Below are 16,719 nucleotides of genomic sequence, written 5' to 3' on the forward strand. Positions count from 1 at the left end.
TGGCTGCTTTGGCTGCATGCACTATTCGTCGGTTCACATTAACGTTCCATAAAGAAAAAAACTAGCTGTTAATGTTCCCTGCCGTCGCAGAGACATCCCCTGTAATACAAAAGGATCAACTCTCACTTCGGTGTTTGGTGCCGTGCAGTTAGGGGCCGGGGCCAGCCACGGCGCTATATAGATGGCTAACGGGCCGCACATGTTATACGAGGGGCAGCCAGGTGGTTGGATTGCCTATAGACGTTGCAAGGATCGATGTATCGGCTACTAACGAAAGTATACGCTTCTTCATCCCACTCCTGTTCTCATTATTCATGTGCACACTAGCACTTATCTGGACAGCGTATGTTCATGCCTTTGCAGGTGCGTCACGACCAGCTATGACCGTTTGACGCGGGTAAACGTTTATAGATTTGATGCTGGGTAACAGATTCCACAAAAGAATGTTTCATTGCGTACGCCACGCAAACGTTATAGCACACACTTAGTACGCATGCACTCATAAAACAATTATGCTTCAAGTGCGAGTCCTTATCACAAATGAAAAAGTGTGGCTGTCATGCGGCGCGCCAGGAATTTAATTCTTCGGGTTTCAAATAGCGATGCAAATTCATACTTTAATATGACCTACTTCATTATCTAGCCCCTTACTCCCTCCACCTCTTCTGCCTCTGAAGAAAAAAGTATAAAAGCACTTCTTCCTTATCTGAAATCCACTGAGATAGTGACAATAGAGAGATGGTTGCTTTTTTTTAAATCATTTTCTCGGCTACAATGCTCCAGGTAAACATTTTGCAGATATTCTCGGATCACTTAGAAGTACAAATACGGTGATTAGGCAGCATCTTTAGGTTCACCGAATAATATACCAGTGTTACATTTCAAGGTAAAAAACCAGCCAGCAAGGATGATGAGCGCTTTTGAGACAGAGAGCTCCACCGACCGAAACACCAACCACTCGGTTAGAGGCGCTTGTTCATTATCAAACAGACGGTATATGAAATTTTTATTCCATCCACCGATACGATCCTGTACATTATTATCATATAAATGCGGAAAATTTTGCCTTTAGCTACCGAACCCCTTCCTAAGAGACCCCCCCGTCTGAAGGTCCAAATGAATTTAGCTAAGGCCCAAGGAGCTTCTGTCAGCGAAAGAAGTGTCGGTTCAAGTTCTCCCTCATGATAATCAAAACAGATTTCTCGCGCTGACAGACGTTTTACTAATGTGGCCACTGAAAGTTACATAATCACTGGTATAGACGCCAATTTCACTTTAAAATATGCGTACCATGTTAACCATCTAGTGGCCCATTATATACGCGCATGGGAAATAAACTGTGGACGTTGTATTACTCTTCACGTGTGAAAAAAGTTTCTTTACGTTGCTTCTGTGGTTCTTTGAAAATGACCCTAGTTGGTGGTCTCGCCACAGTCATCGCTCTGTTCTATCAGCCTAAACTTGAGGAGCCTCTCTGATGACCCTGCATGGAAATGTCGTAAAATGTAAAGCATGCAAGCAAGCAAGCAGGCAGGCAGGTGCACGCACGCATTCAGGTGCGCACACGCACACAAGCATACATACACACACGCAAAGCCAGCGCGACTACAGAAAACCTGCTTATCTTTAACACTCAAGAAAATTGCAAGGACGATAATACCGTCCTGAATATGGGTCACGGGCACGACACAGTATAGTGCGTGCACAGCCCAAAGAGGTCGAGCCATGATGCTCGCCGTTGGTGGGGGCCATAAACCTTTTGACGCTGCCTATTTCACCCCAACGCTTGTGTTTGCGATCCAGCAATGAAGGGCGGTTAAAACTCACTCGCCTGAATGTTGCACCAAGGCTATGTTCTGCACATGCGTCGTTCGAAGCGATTTCGCGATGTTTTGCAGCCGCAGCTGCACGTGTAGGCCTTGCCGTATCAGGTCGTCATTGCAGCGCCCGGCGCTCATTCTTTGAGTTTTCACACAAAGCTGGAATGCCTCCGACCCAACTGCCTGCATCCAGAGTCGGCACGAACCCACACCTGTACAGTAAGTTCCCTCGTGTGTGTTGAAACGAAAGGCATGCTTGTGTTGAATTCCTGTAATAGCCGATGAGGTGCGGCTTAAGAAAGCTTCGAGAGCCGCTCTTTCAAATGTGAGTTGGCTTCCAATTAATATTCGTGATTCCCAACGACAATTTCAAACCGAAGCGACAGCACTGATAGGAACCATATACGGGTTTTGTTGAAAACTGTATATTTACTGACAATATTGTGTCGTAACTAATAGCAGTCAACGACTTGTTACCGCTGCTCGAGCAAAGAAACCGCCAGGTCATTTAATCTTAATCTGCAGCGACCTGGGACCCACAGTACCTTTAGGTGTGCCTACTGCTACGGTACTAGGGATGGGAAATGTCTTTAGAGTTCGAGAGTTTTCAGAAGCTGTAAGAGCTGCACACACTGAAAGGGAATCTGTCATTATGACTGTACCGTTTTCATTTGACGGAAGTGTTTGAAGTGCGAAAATAACCTCCACGGGCTTAACTTTTTAGAACTGGAGTAAAATCAGGCAGCCTCACTGAGAAGGACTAGCCAAGCAAATCGGAGACAATTCATACACCTGCCTCTTCTTTGTTCACATAATTATCTGTGGCTAAGGTATTATCTGTCTTTGCATGACCAGACAATCTATTAATCTGTTATTTAAAAACCTGATTGACCTAAACTTAGCTTTTTTGGGGTGGGGTGATTTTCATCATATTCTATTGTAATATCACAATTCAAATCATTAGTTTCAATCACATTTTCAATATCCACATTTATACTTTCTAATTTCCTCTGAACAAACATTACCTGGGGTATGTGAAACCGTGGGCACTGAGTGAAAAGAAAACGTCTGGGTCTGCGGTAAAGCCACATTCTTGTACTCTTAATACGCGACAAAATGCTTGTACTTCTATTATGTGGAATTGACAAAGTAGTGCAGGCAGGTGCGCTTCCTTGTATAGTGCAGTGATAGCCACAAAACTGGGGAGCCCCATACGCAACCGCAGTGCTTCTCGCTTGAAGACCGCCAGAGGTTTTGTTTTATAAACAAGGCAACCCGATGATAGTATGCACCCGAATTCCAGAATTGAGCGCATGTACATTTTCATTACCAAGGTGTGCCCTCGTTACCAGTATTTACGGTTACACAGCTTGCGCAGTAATTCTGGGACCCGATGAGTCTTGGCAGCTATATACTCTCTGTGGGCTCCAACGAAGCTTTTCACTGTAAATGATGCCCACATATTTGATATAATCTACTTGTTGATTGAGTTCCTGTTTGTATAGTATTAAAATTGAAACTGAGTCTCTGGGCGGAAACACCAAGAGTGCACTTTTGCTGACATTTGACTAGAATGCAATCGACTGCAGCCAACTTTCTAACATATTAATGCATCTTTGTCATTTAAGTTGTAGCGAGTCGCAATACGCGGGGAAGAATGCGGTATCACAGGCATAAATGTAGACGTTAGCTTCCTGATCAGTTGGAATAGTGCTCTTTATAAGGCGTTCAAAAATACTGGTAAAAAAGCTGCTTCTTGGGGAACTCCGCGTATTTGTTGGAATTGAAATGACGAAAACTTTTCTTATGTCAGTAAAATTCCATTGAATTCAAAATTTTTGCCACCCACTCGGTAATATATTGCAGGAGGATCAATCTTTGTACAGTATTCGGTAAATTTGAGTGCTCCATACTGTCATAAACTTTGGCGATGTCAGGTGTTACTAAAGCAGCGTATTGCCTTATTATTCGAGTGGCCCCGCCACGGTTGTCTAGTGGCTAAGGTACTCGACTGCTGATCCGCAGGTCGCGGGATTGAAATCCGGCTGCGGCAGCTGCATTTACGATAGAGGCGGAAATACTGTAGGCCGCTGTGCTCCGATTTGGGTGCACGTTAAAAAACCCCAGGTGGTCGAAATTTCCGGAACCCTTCACTACAGTGTCTCTCATAATCATACGGTGGTTTTGGGACGTTCAACCCCACATATCGATATCCTTTTCGAGCGAGCTGCATTCTACTCTCTAAATCAGCATGGGCACACCAAATAGAGATGCAGTAGAGCGCTCGTCATAAGGTCATGAAGAAGTAGCAATTGCCGAACTGGCGAAACTTAAGTCGAAGGCCGACCTGGATAGATTTCGAATAAATGTGGGGCTTCTCATAATGAGGCACTTGAGATCCATTTTATACTACCTCAGGCGTTTTCCTCACAGATCAGTCCCGAAAACCCAACACGTGTGATGTGGAGAAAGTGCCTGACTAAAGCTTTGTTTTTACACCATGCCCGTGTAACTATATTCAAGCTTCGCGTGTCTTCACCCCTCAAGAAAACATAGAGCAAGTAAAGTGAAAGGAAGGCAGTTTGGTTACGTAATGTTACTGCAAAGATTTCACATTCCAACGTCATATATTTGTAGGATATTTCGGCTTTTATAATAACTCTAATATTAATAAGGAAAGCTAAACCCACACCTTTTAGTGGACGGTCGAGTCGAAAAGACGAGTAGTTGTTTAGCTAAAACAAATTATGTACAGGTAGCCATGCCTCTTGTAATGCAGTACTATCAGGAGCGAATTTAGAAGCCAAATATAAGAAATCTGCAGTTGCAGAATGAGTTGATCAACAATTGCAATGGAGAACATTGAGTGACCCTACGTTCTCAGAAGAACTGATCCCGCTTCTGCCTTATTAACTACGCTTTCTTGTAAGAAACCTCACTTTGACAGGCCCTCTTTGTCCTTCAGATACTTTTTTGTTCTTTGACTGAGCGTTCTTTGACAGAGGGGATCTAGATCTTTTCAGTGATCCAGGTTCCAAATCTATGTCATCTAGATCCAGTGCTTCTGCATTTTCGTCTTCACTTTGGCTTTTGATACCTAATGCAGACTGAGAATGCAATGGCGCAGTCTCAGATTTAGTGTCACTTGGTGGTCGCGGAATCTCAGCATGTTGTGAAGCCATGTATGCCCCTCTCGGTGTTCCAAGTATGGGAGTCATCTGGTTAGATATAATTTGTAACAGGGACTCACAAATGTGTGCAGCCAGGCACTCCATGGCCTTTTCTAGAGCCTTTTTTACTACATCCGCGATAGACAGAAAAAACGACACATCCATTCTAAAGTCAAGTCGAGCTGCAACACTGGTGACGCTTGAGTTCTGCCCAGTATTTTTCTATGGCTTCTCTTTGGGAACGACACCTACATCCCACGACTTCAAGAATGTGTATTTCTCGTGCTCTTGCTGCGCAATTAGCCTTATCGCCATAGTGCAGTTCATTGCAAATACAACATTTCTCTTTTTGCTTGGTATTTACTCGAGTTGTGGCCGTTACCACACAGCGCATGACATCTAAGAGCTGATCTGCATCATTTTAATAGTGCGACCGTACGGCTAGCACTGCCAAACTGGCGGACCTCTGTGATGCTGGGGAAATAAGATGTAGCGGCTCTAAGCTCCATCTGGATCACTTTCAGATACTTCGTCTGAAGGAAGCCATTATTGCTTGGTACAAGGGCCACAAGAACTGCGGAGATGCAGTTGCGCAGAAACTGATTCACGCGTTTCTCCTACAGCAGAAGGGAAGCAGACAAGAGGGAAGCCCTTGGTCCAGGGAAAGAAAACGGCATGCTCCTTCTAACGCAAAAAGCACTCGTAAATTTATATCATTAGAGAAATACCTTTAACTTACAAAAAAAACCTCAGCAACTACTCAAATCTTTGGCCAAAGCCCTCGAGCACATGCAGCGACAGGACTACGAAAGCTGTAGAGGGGGAGCCTTCTTGCACAACCTCACTCGCCTCGGTGGCTCGCCGGTCCTGCTCTAAGGTCAACAGTTGGTAGCTGAGTGCCAGCTCGAAAAAAACGTGATTCTCAAGACCACGTTGTGAGCGTGTCATGAACGCACCGACTTAGATACTGCCGGGGCTGGCTGCTCCGTACATAGGTAAGTCATATGTGTAAATGTGGCTGTGTGGTCATTACACCCAAGAAAAATCCCTGTTGGAATCACCAGTGGGAAAATTGCATGTAGTCTTCATATGCGTGTGTGAGTTTATATTTGTAGGCGGTGCCAGTCCCTGGCCTCCTGGACGCTTCCGCTGGGTTGTGTAGCGACGTACTTTCGTCTTGCAAGACGGTGGTTTTCTGCTTTCTGGCCACTTGTGATGTTTTCTTCTTCATGTAGGCCTCTGAGGAGCGTCCTGCGTCTCGGCCAGTAAGTCTTGTGCTGTTTAAATCACTCTGAAACACACGGTCTTTGTAAACGCCAAATACTATTGCGGTATAGTGTAGAGAAAGGGATAGCACGTAAGTGAGTGCGTCGATGTTCCAATGAGAAATATTCAGATGCGTGTGTTTGTAATGCAGCAAGTCCCGTGAAAGAAAATGGACCGCAGTTGGGGCGTAGCAGGGGCAGCCAGCCTCACTGCCCTCTTCACAACGGTGATGATGATGAACTCTGGGTTTTTTTACGTCTCCTTCATTGAAGAATTTGGCGTCACAAGAGAGGCAGCATCGTGGCCCGCTAGCGTGATGTCCGTCGTGTCCCACTCTTCAGGTACGTGCAGTCAAATCTATCTTGGTATGTATCATTTTTCTCTGAATGTTTTAGATCAATCGAGATATTTTTTTAAATATCTGCAGCATGTCTTCCCCCATGTGTTCTAGTATGGTAACGAGAATGTTTAAAAATTTTGAGGCCACTACGAGATGTCCTTAAACTACGATGCAGCTCACAATACCAGAAGCACGAAGCTCGCAGAAGGTTGACAATATCGAGCGTACGTATACGTTAGTGCAGGACCATAGTGGCATTCACAACAGCGGGAGACAAAAATAGCGGGAACTTTCAGTGACCGTGAGCATGAAACGCTAGTTTTTATCATGTGATCAATCAATCGATCAAGTTATAAAATAAAAAAAACTGTACTACGTTTTACTAATGTGGCCACGCTTCACAAATACACGCTTGAGAGGTTCTCTTGTAGAAACGCCTTTGGCGATACTGACCCAGTTTTAGTAGTATATGCGTATGAATATGATGCAAGCTACTACCGAAAAGAACGATTTGCAAGCATAGTACACAGCGGCGCAGAATTTCGGTGAGCAAGCCTGCTTGGTCATAAAACCGGTTTAGGCTGATTTGACAGAGCGCCTTAAACATGCACGTTACTGATTTCCGTAGTTCATGTCGAAGGCTGCAAATCGAAAACATACACAGCTGTTAACGACAATCAATATGTCCGAGTTATGTCGTCTAGAACACGTAGCTTATATGCGCAAATATGCTTTCATAATGTCGTTCGACGAAGTCGCCTATATGTCTTCCCAGCTTTTTTTGTGCACACCGTTGTTTAGTATTCAAGTGATCCTTCTCTGCAGCTGCGGTGGCGCCAACGCGCCGAGTTCTATTTCTGGTTATGGTTATTCGCAGGCAGCCTCGGTATAACGTTTTCTCTTACTCTCCGTCATTGCAGGCTTGTTGGTGTCATGCCTGCAGCGGCACCTGTCTGTCTTCCAACTAGGCCTGGTTGGCAGCGTATTCCTGTGGGCAGGAATCCTCGCAGCTGTCTTCGCTCCCAACATGGCCTGGATGACCGTGACGCTGGGAGTCATCCATGGTGAGTTACACCGCGTTAGCATACACGCAGGGAGATACAGTGTTTGCATTTCCGCCCATGTAATGACTGCACGTCTGGAAAGAATAGGGTCTGTTAGAAGCTGTTTATTACATGATTAATGGTCCATGTAACGCACGGTTTGCGCAAAGAGCCTATGCTATATATGTTTCTCATCGCACGATAAATTTAGCTCCTGAGTAGCACTTCAGCAGTTAAATTGCTGGTTAATTGCTCTAAGCAGTCTCCAGGTCATGATACCTCGAACTGGTTTCAGCGTAACGCAGATATTCCGTGAAAGACAGCTTACGGTTTCACGAGCAGCCAGAACGAATGCAATCCTTTTCCTTTTTATTTGTTTACTGAGAAAAGCAAGCTTGCATCATATTTTGCATTTAACCAAACCATCCCACGTTGCATGTGCACATTGGGTGTCTGTGAGTAGTGGAGGCATTCGCGAGGCAGGACCGCTAATAGTCCGTCGTCAAGTGCGCACCATGTAACTTGCATGGTTTGCGGACGTTTGGTGACATGACACGCAGAGAGCTGGCGAGCTCCGTGCTCCTGCTCGTGCGTGTACAGTTCACATGACCGTATACAGTTCAGACAACATTAAGGGGAACTCGTCGGTAATAGCGCGTTCGTGATCTCGTGGCGCGGTTTTCATACATGGTAATTGGCCACAGCTCTATGTCAGTTTTGTGATCTAACTGCGCTACAAGCGTTTTGATACTCTGAAGAGGTGTCGCTTCTTGCAGGCTATGGCCTACACGAGCACTTCGACGCAAGCTTACTACTGGTATCAGTCGATGGCCGTTTTGCTGGTCTAAGCGTATGCCTCCTTTTTATAGACGATAGCCTTCCTTGGAATACTTCAACGCAGAAATTTCGGTTTGCCTGTGTGTCTGTCAAACGATTCAGCCACCTGAAGAAAGTATAACCACTTGCTCAACGCCCACCCATCTTGATCTTGTGGCTGAGTTCATTCTTGGGAACACTGTAAACGAAGAAGTAAATATTACGCATCTCAAGGCGCGACCTCAATAATTGGGTATCAACTGGTATCTTTCTTTATTTAAAAATTGCGTAGCTACATAATTGTAAAGTCCACGGTGTTTATTACGCCACGCTATGAATGAAACAGTGAGTGTTCCCTACGCTAGTCTATAACTACACGATGCTGTCGCCTACCAGTTGTTTTAAGTTCTGAAAATCTTTTGTTTCTTAATATTACTGCAAGATGGCACGTTGATTCATGAAAAGAAATGGCCTAGCTTTACCTACGCATACAGCCTTGAACATACAATTTTTATCAAAGTACACAGTATACTTTTTTGAAGCACTGGAGTTGACAGCTATTAACCTCTGCGGTATAGCCACCACTCTCCTAAACATCTACGTGGTCTGAAAATGAACTGAATGTGCTAAATAGTTTTTCGCATCGATAGTCTACCCGGTTAACTGGAAACTATTATAAGAGACTCCGTCTCTATGGTGATATAATAAGGTTCCTAGCATAGCTGCGAACTACATTCAACCAAGTGACGGACATAGTACAAAATTCAACATCGCATTCTATTGATCAGAACACATTGCCGCAAAGCCCGTCAAACTGAAAACAAAGCCTGTAGGCTTCTTTTGTATTTTCCGAACAAATCAAATAGTACTGGTTTCGGATTAGTCGCAAGTCAGTGACAAATTCCTCTAGCGGTACAGCGGTGAACAAAACAGCGGTATGTACGTGGGACGCGCAACGTACCAGGTGCTTTCTTTTTAGACAAGGCAGACATTTTGTAGTCTCACCAATGTCATAAAACATAAATGCTTTTTATATCAATTGCCTCAATCAGTGCATAATGATTACTGAAACATTCAAATAAATTATCGCCTAAATAACAAATAATGTGTATCAGCCATCTTTCATAACATTTTGTCGGCACTTGTTGCATGAATTGAAGCAGGTCATATGAGGCGAATATTCGTTTTGAACGAAATTTCAGGGACACCTGTATTGTTACCCCAAGTTATTTTATTGCTTATAAGCGCTTACACAGAACTGAAGGCTTCATTGCTTCATCAACAAATATATCATCATCATCATCATCATCATCATCATTATCACCACGACGACCACCACCACAACCACCCTTATTATATGTACGCCCACTGCATCACAAAGGCCTTTCCCACGTCCACCAATCAACCCGTCCTTGGGCATTCTGCTGCCACGGTATACCTGCGAACTTTCGCCCCTCCACAGTAGTCTAGTGGCTAAGGTACTCGGCTGCTGACCCGCAGGTCTCGGGATCGATTCCTGGCAGCAGCGGCTGCATTTTCGTTGAAGACGAAAATGCTTTAGGTCCATGTGCTGAGACTTGGGTGCACGGGAAAGAACCCCAGGTGGTTGAAATTTCCGGAGCCCTCCACGACGTCTCTCGTAATCAACTTTCAGTTGTGAAGCTCATTAAGCCGTGGGTCTGTACATGCATGGTTACACCAAAAAGAAACATACACGAATACCTTATTCTCGCCTCTTACCCACGCATGTGCGCCATTGATCAAAGAAAAAGACTGAAGATACGTAGAATGTAATCCCCTTCCAACAAGCTGCTCTCATCAAGCGGTGTCACTTATTTGACAGATAAGACGAAAGATGGGTGACTGATGCAGACAGACGTCATAAATGTAATATGAATGCTTCACGTGTTGTGTGATCAAAAGATCACGTTCCCTGTGATCTCGGTGTTTCAACGAAGCTTCCGTTTTGGCTAACCGCACTTCGCATCTGCACTCAACACACTGTATGTCCACGTTTGCCAGTAGTCTACCGACCATACCGCTCTAATGCGGCAGTTTTTTCCTCACGAGGCTAAGAGTAGAATAGCTGTCATGACTGAATTCGGCAAATGATCGGTCATGCCAGCGTTTCGCTCTGCGCAGCTTAAATGAAAAAAGTATGTCACCTGAAAGATGCAGCTGTTCTTGCCAAGATTGTTCAAGCTGCCTCCGAATTTCATGAAGAACATAGAAGGTCTTGATTTTCGTATATTCCGGATCGAAACCGTCAAGTGGCGGGTATCCCACATCTACAGATTGAATCACACTTGTCTACAGCGCCCAGCCGGCCGCACCAGCTGCCATTTTCTGCATAAATATGTAAACACCGACGCCATATTTATACCATATGTGGTCACACTATGTGCAAGACCTTCGTGCTAAAATGTAAGCATGAGCAGAAAGTTCGCAGCTGACGTGACGTAGAAGTGTGACAGCTTGGGCTAGTTGGTATGGCATGACGATAGTTATAACGCGAGAACAAAACGACGACACAGAGACAAGAAGGACACGAAAGACACGAGCGCTCGTGTCTTTCTTGTCCTTGTCTGTGTGTCGTCGTTTTGTTCTTGTGCTATAACTATCGTCGTGACGTAGAAGCCTCAGCCAACAACAGTGTCGACAGCCACGCACTCTGCTGCTCTAAGCAAGTGTGATTCTATCCGTACGTACACGTGCTATCACATGGTATTAAAAATTCAACTCAGCGAAGTGGGTTGAAGTTTTTTTATGCTAGTAATGAACTAAGTAGGCAATGTTTGATAGTCGGTAGAAGCTTGACCATGTTTTGCCACGTGGTTGCGCCATTACCGACGTTATAAATTCATACCATGTAGCACGAACATCGTTTATTGCATCCTTCTGTCTCATGGACGTGCCTACATCGGCCGGACGGACGATGTGCGAATGTAAGCCTCATGGAGAACAACTCTGCCTTGCAAGGAAGGCCGCCTGCATTTTTGCCCACTCACCGCGCTGAGTGTGGATGTGAAAAACTGAGATCGCATGAGACGTGAAAATACGGAAGCATTTCATATGAAATTAGAGCGTCCATCTGCATCAGTCATCCATCTGATATTATATGACATAGAAGTGACACTGCTTGAGCAGATGAGATATGAGGGGAGCACATTCCATACATCTTCAGCATTTTGCTTTGACCAAAGGGGCCTATGCGCGAGTGACAGGCAAGGATAAGGTTTCGGCCAATAGTTCCTGTTGAAGCAATCAATCCTTCAATTATGAGTGAGAGCTAGTTTATTGCCATTGCTTGTCCCTGCCGTCATAGCGCTTATAAATTGTAAGAAGGATTCAGCGCCAAGCAGCTCGCCTTTCCGTTTTGCTTCAATTTAGATTGGTACTCCCATGGACAAAACAGCAGTTCACTGAAAAAATAAAGAATTCACACGCTTCGCCGCGAGGAAAGAGCGTTGAATGCGACAACCACAAATGTGAATGCTATAAAGAGTGAGGTTAGCGGCTCCTCCCTCCTGTTGCACCAAACCTGGTGTAACCCGCCATGGCGGTCTAGTAGTTATCGTGCTTGTCTGTTGACCCGCCGGTGGCAGTGTTGAATCCTGGCGACGGCGGCCGCATTTTCAATGAAGGCGAAAGTGCTTGTGACCTACCTATCTAGATTGAAGTGCACGTAAAAGAATCCTAGGTGGTCAAAATTTCCGGAGCCCCTTTACTAAGGTGTATCTCACAATCATGTCGCGGTTTCGGGTTCTTAGACCCGAACAACTAGTCTGGCGTATGGCTCAACAGAACGGCGGCGTGAGAAAACACGACTGCTGCAGCGAGCGACGTTATCTTCATGCTGTCTATCACTTGATCGCAAAAAATGATGGGTGCGAATAGCACGCACAAAGGCATGAGCCGTCTGCTCATCCCTAGCACGCGCGGCCACTTACGGTTGCGCCAAGTGTGGAGCCAAAGGCTCGTGGACCTCGCTCGTGGGTCTTTCGCGCGATGTGAGACGGCCGGTGCGCTTCCTCTCCGCTAGCGTTCGTCACGTGCACTCGAACACTTTCATTCGGACATTGCACGCATTGGTCCGAGAATTCTGTATTGCTAAATGAACAAGTGATATGACTATGGGTAGCGGCAATAAAACCGTACAAATCCATGAACGTCTATCACACGTCTTTTTGCTTTACGTTGAATATCACCAGTTTCTGAGAAAGCAGTCAGATAGATAGATAGATAGATAGATAGATAGATAGATAGATAGATAGATAGATAGATAGATAGATAGATAGATAGATAGATAGATAGATAGATAGATAGATAGATAGATAGATAGATAGATAGATAGATAGATAGATAGATAGATAGATAGATAGATAGATAGATAGATAGATAGATAGATAGATAGATAGTGAACAGCAGACGACCACACAATGATATTGCCTTGTCTTCCCGAAGGGTGAAGTACTTGAACTTTGCACATGCTGCGTAATTAAAGGAAACAACAAAATCTGAAAAATAGAGCTTCTGAAAGAAGTGCTCGATTAGTTATCTATGTGATTTGCAGTGACTTTTGCCCTAATACAAGGAGCCATGCCCCAAGAGCGCTTCCAGATTTACTAAATAGCCAACAATTACAGCTTATACGATTGCACATGTCACCACAAAGGCAAATAATTAGAACGTGTGACTTACATGCCGTCGTTTCTTGTTCTCAATGCCACAGGCTTGGGCGTGGGAGTCGTCTGCGTGACTCTGATCATCGTGGTCATGATGTATTTTGACAAATACCGCGGTGTAGCCAGCGGCATCAAGTTTGCCGGATACTCGATGGCATCGTTGCTGTTTCCCACGATACTCACGTCGCTGAGAGATGCCTACGGCTTGAGAGGATGCATGCTGGTGTACGCGGCGCTCACCATGAACGTAACAGCCCTGACATTATTATTGAAAGAACCTCCGTGGCAAACGAACTCTCGGAATCATGAGGCCAGAACATTTGCGCAACGACGGAAGAACATTTCGTGGATTAAGCCTGCTCTACCAGAAAGCGCATTTCCTAATCCTGTAACACACCCTGATGGGGCCACAACTGTCGTTGCCGGGTCTGCCGAGCTTATGAACTTTGCCATACCGAATGGTGTAGGTGTTATTCAGAACATGTGCAACCGGTCAACAAGACCAGAAGTGCTTGTGACTCATTCGTCCAGTAACAGTAGAAACAAGTATCCAGCTAGCAATGCGAAGAACATGATTTCGTTCGAAAGCTGGCTCCGCAAGTTGAAGCGTCTGGGAAAGCGAGAAAACACAAGCGAGTTGGTGGCTACGGAAGCGGGAAGCACAGAAGCACGAACTGCAACTATTGCGCATGAAGTCACACAAACAAATCAAACAAATCAATGTACTCGACAGGAACCTTATCTTCCTTCTTCGTTTATTGGACAGATCCGTAACCTAGTAATAAAGCCCAGATTCTACGCTTGCGTGTTGGCAATTGTGGCTATTGACTACACAATGGCAGTATTTCCAGCAACCATCGTAGACTATGCGCTTGACAAGGGAGCTTCCCGAAGCCACGCCGACCTTTCTGTGACTTACTGTTCACCGGCTGAACTCTTTGGTCGTATTGTGCTTCCACTAATCGGTGACAGCAGATATGTGAGCAGAACAGCGTTGGTGTCCACGAGTTTCATTCTGCTTGCAGTGACGATGCTGGTTCTGCCGGCTGCTCATTCGTTCCTTGCTTATATTATCGTCAGTGCTTGTGCCACAATGCTGCTCGCTTGTTTAGTTGCCATGAAGCCTGTAGTGGTCGCCGACTACTTTGGCATCGAAAGTGTCGCCACTGGCTGGGGGTTCGCTGGAGTGACGCTGTTACCTCTACTCTTGTGCAGCCCATATATCATAGGTGAGTGTCTCACGTCCATTTTTCCTTTGTTACCTTCGCCAGCTATCTGAATGACAAAGACTGGTAGACGAATAGATCTAGGTAGCTAACCTCATGGGCAAACTAACAAGGTTACGAGTGGTGCACGTGATAGAAGATTCATAGCATAGTACGGCTTTTGCTTTGTTATTTCATTGTTGTATCATTCGTAGCGTTCTTGCCTCGTACATGCCTATGTGGTGTGCTCTGCGCATTGGCAGTTAAAAGGGTTACGCTTCCTCGGAGTATTCAAAAACAATAAATAATATATAAAATAATTCAATGAATCTTTTATCATTTTTTCTCACACGGCTTGAAGGTGAAACCACATGTGTGCCTGGTTAGAGACGTGCGCAATAATGTTGCACGGGCCACCACCTTTCACCCTCAGTAAACTCAGTTAAGTAACGCAGTATATTCAAACGAAACTTTAGTAACTTGCACATTTCTGCAGGTGCGCTGGTCACATGCGCTGCACTCGTATGTGAGAACATCAATTATTTAAAAGTGATATGCGTCATTCTTACATAATTGGTGCTCTATTGATTGCAGCCTTAAACATATGATTGCCTGATAAGCTGTTTCTGGCACGTCAGTCTGATGTTTTATCGAGGTGTATTGCCATTGCACTAAGGCGCATATCATTGACGTCTGTAGGAAGTGAACTGTAGCGCTTCACAGTTACACGTGAATGAAGGTCCGACTTTCGTTGTGATGAAGGAAACTGTTTGGAAGGAGCATTGCGCAACGCGGTAGCAATAAATCGATTTATTTATTTACAAATTAGTAAATGAATGAATAAGGGGAGAGTGTGTGTGTATTGTACAAAGCGTTGTTCACCTTCGTATCTTCGATAGGGAAAGAGCTCTTTTTTTATTTCACGGGCAGAAAAAAGGGTCCCAATTTTGGGACTCCACTTATTAGAGGTAGCATTCACACAATTTGACTCTGACCTTCAATTTGTTGCGACAGAAAGTTATCCACCACTGTGGGTCCCTCCAAGCATCACGCACTCTTTCTGCGTATATATTTCCACAAAAGTCACTAGGCCCGAGTCACGCATATGCCGTTTATGTTTTTTTATATTTAAAGGGGCTTTGCAATCGTTTTTCAAGTAACGATTGGATGAATTCAGTAAAGGAGCCTAGTGCCTCCCGCTTTTGACGTCATAAAATTTTCAGAATACGTCTAATACGAGCAGAGTTACAAATATTTGTCGCACGCTGCAATTTCATCTTTTTTTTTCGTCCCGACGAAAGCGCTGGAAGCAAAGCAGAGAGAGATGGCGCAGTGGCAAAAAATGTGTGTAGCTTGTCTTGTGATCTTGAGCACTTTTTCTCTCTTTTTTTTTCTTCGAATGCGCGGCTTTTTCATAAGATCACGCGTGCATACGCCGACAAGTGCGGCCTCTTGCGGTGGCCCCCGTAACGACGGGGTGCACCATTGGTTAAATCAGCGAATGACTGATTTTACTCCTGGCACATGGTAATTTTGAGCCGGTAGCGTCATTTGTCGAGAGAAGAGAAGGTGATTTTCAGCTGACTTTGAGAATTTATTGTAAATTCCAAGTCGGCGCGCAACGCTATAATATTTGGAACGTATGTTCTCGATAGCCTTGGCTACGGATCAGCAGTGCTTTCTCACCTTGCTCAAAAGTGTTATGGGGCCCCTTTAAGAAAAGCAAGAAAATAAAACACCATAGAAGAGATTTAAGAGTGCAGTTGTTTAAAGTTCTCGTAGCACCGGGTAGTGCGAACAGAAATCATCATCATGAACCAGGACGCACTCGTTTCGTTCACTTCAACACCTGTTTCGGAACCGCATTAACCATGATGAATAACGCAAAATAATAATAATAATAATCTCTGAGTTGCACGTACCAAACGCACGATATGATTAGAGACACCGTCCTGGAGGGCTTTGGTAATTTCGACCATCTGGTGTTCTTGATCGTGCACTGACAAAGTACAATACACGGGCCTCTACCGACCTGCAGTGGTGGTCTAGCAGCTAAGGTACTCGGCTGCTAACCCGCAGGTTGCGGGATCCAATCCCGTCTACGGCGGCTGCATTTCCGATGGAGGTGGAAATGTTGTAGACCCATGTGCTCAGATATGGGTGCACGTTGAAGAACCCCAGGTGGTCGAAATTTCCGGAGCCTCCCACTACGGCATCTCTTATAATCATATGGTGGTTTTGGGACGTTTTCGAAGTTTCAAGCAGTTAGAAGAAATGTAATTGCCTAAATTCACATGCCACGTACAGTTACGTGGAATTCGTGCTGTGCTGAAGCGCCGCGTCACGTTGCACATTCTTCAACAGCAAACTTGTG

At 44.9% G+C, this 16,719-nt stretch overlaps 1 protein-coding gene across 1 annotated transcript in view; it reads left to right on the forward strand.

The window, feature by feature from the left end:
• The first annotated feature begins 6,413 nt into the window (after positions 1-6,413).
• The window catches only part of LOC142802987 (monocarboxylate transporter 9-like), a 39,095-nt gene continuing 28,789 nt past the window's right edge, over positions 6,414-16,719 (forward strand). Inside the window, exons 1-3 of the mRNA XM_075888080.1 lie at positions 6,414-6,597; positions 7,517-7,660; positions 13,188-13,387. Of these exons, the coding sequence (XP_075744195.1) occupies positions 6,426-6,597; positions 7,517-7,660; positions 13,188-13,387 (516 nt within the window). The 5' untranslated portion in view covers positions 6,414-6,425. The remainder of the gene's footprint in view (positions 6,598-7,516; positions 7,661-13,187; positions 13,388-16,719) is intronic.

Source organism: Rhipicephalus microplus, chromosome 3 (assembly GCF_043290135.1).
Source record: "Rhipicephalus microplus isolate Deutch F79 chromosome 3, USDA_Rmic, whole genome shotgun sequence".
Lineage (NCBI taxonomy): Eukaryota > Metazoa > Arthropoda > Arachnida > Ixodida > Ixodidae > Rhipicephalus > Rhipicephalus microplus.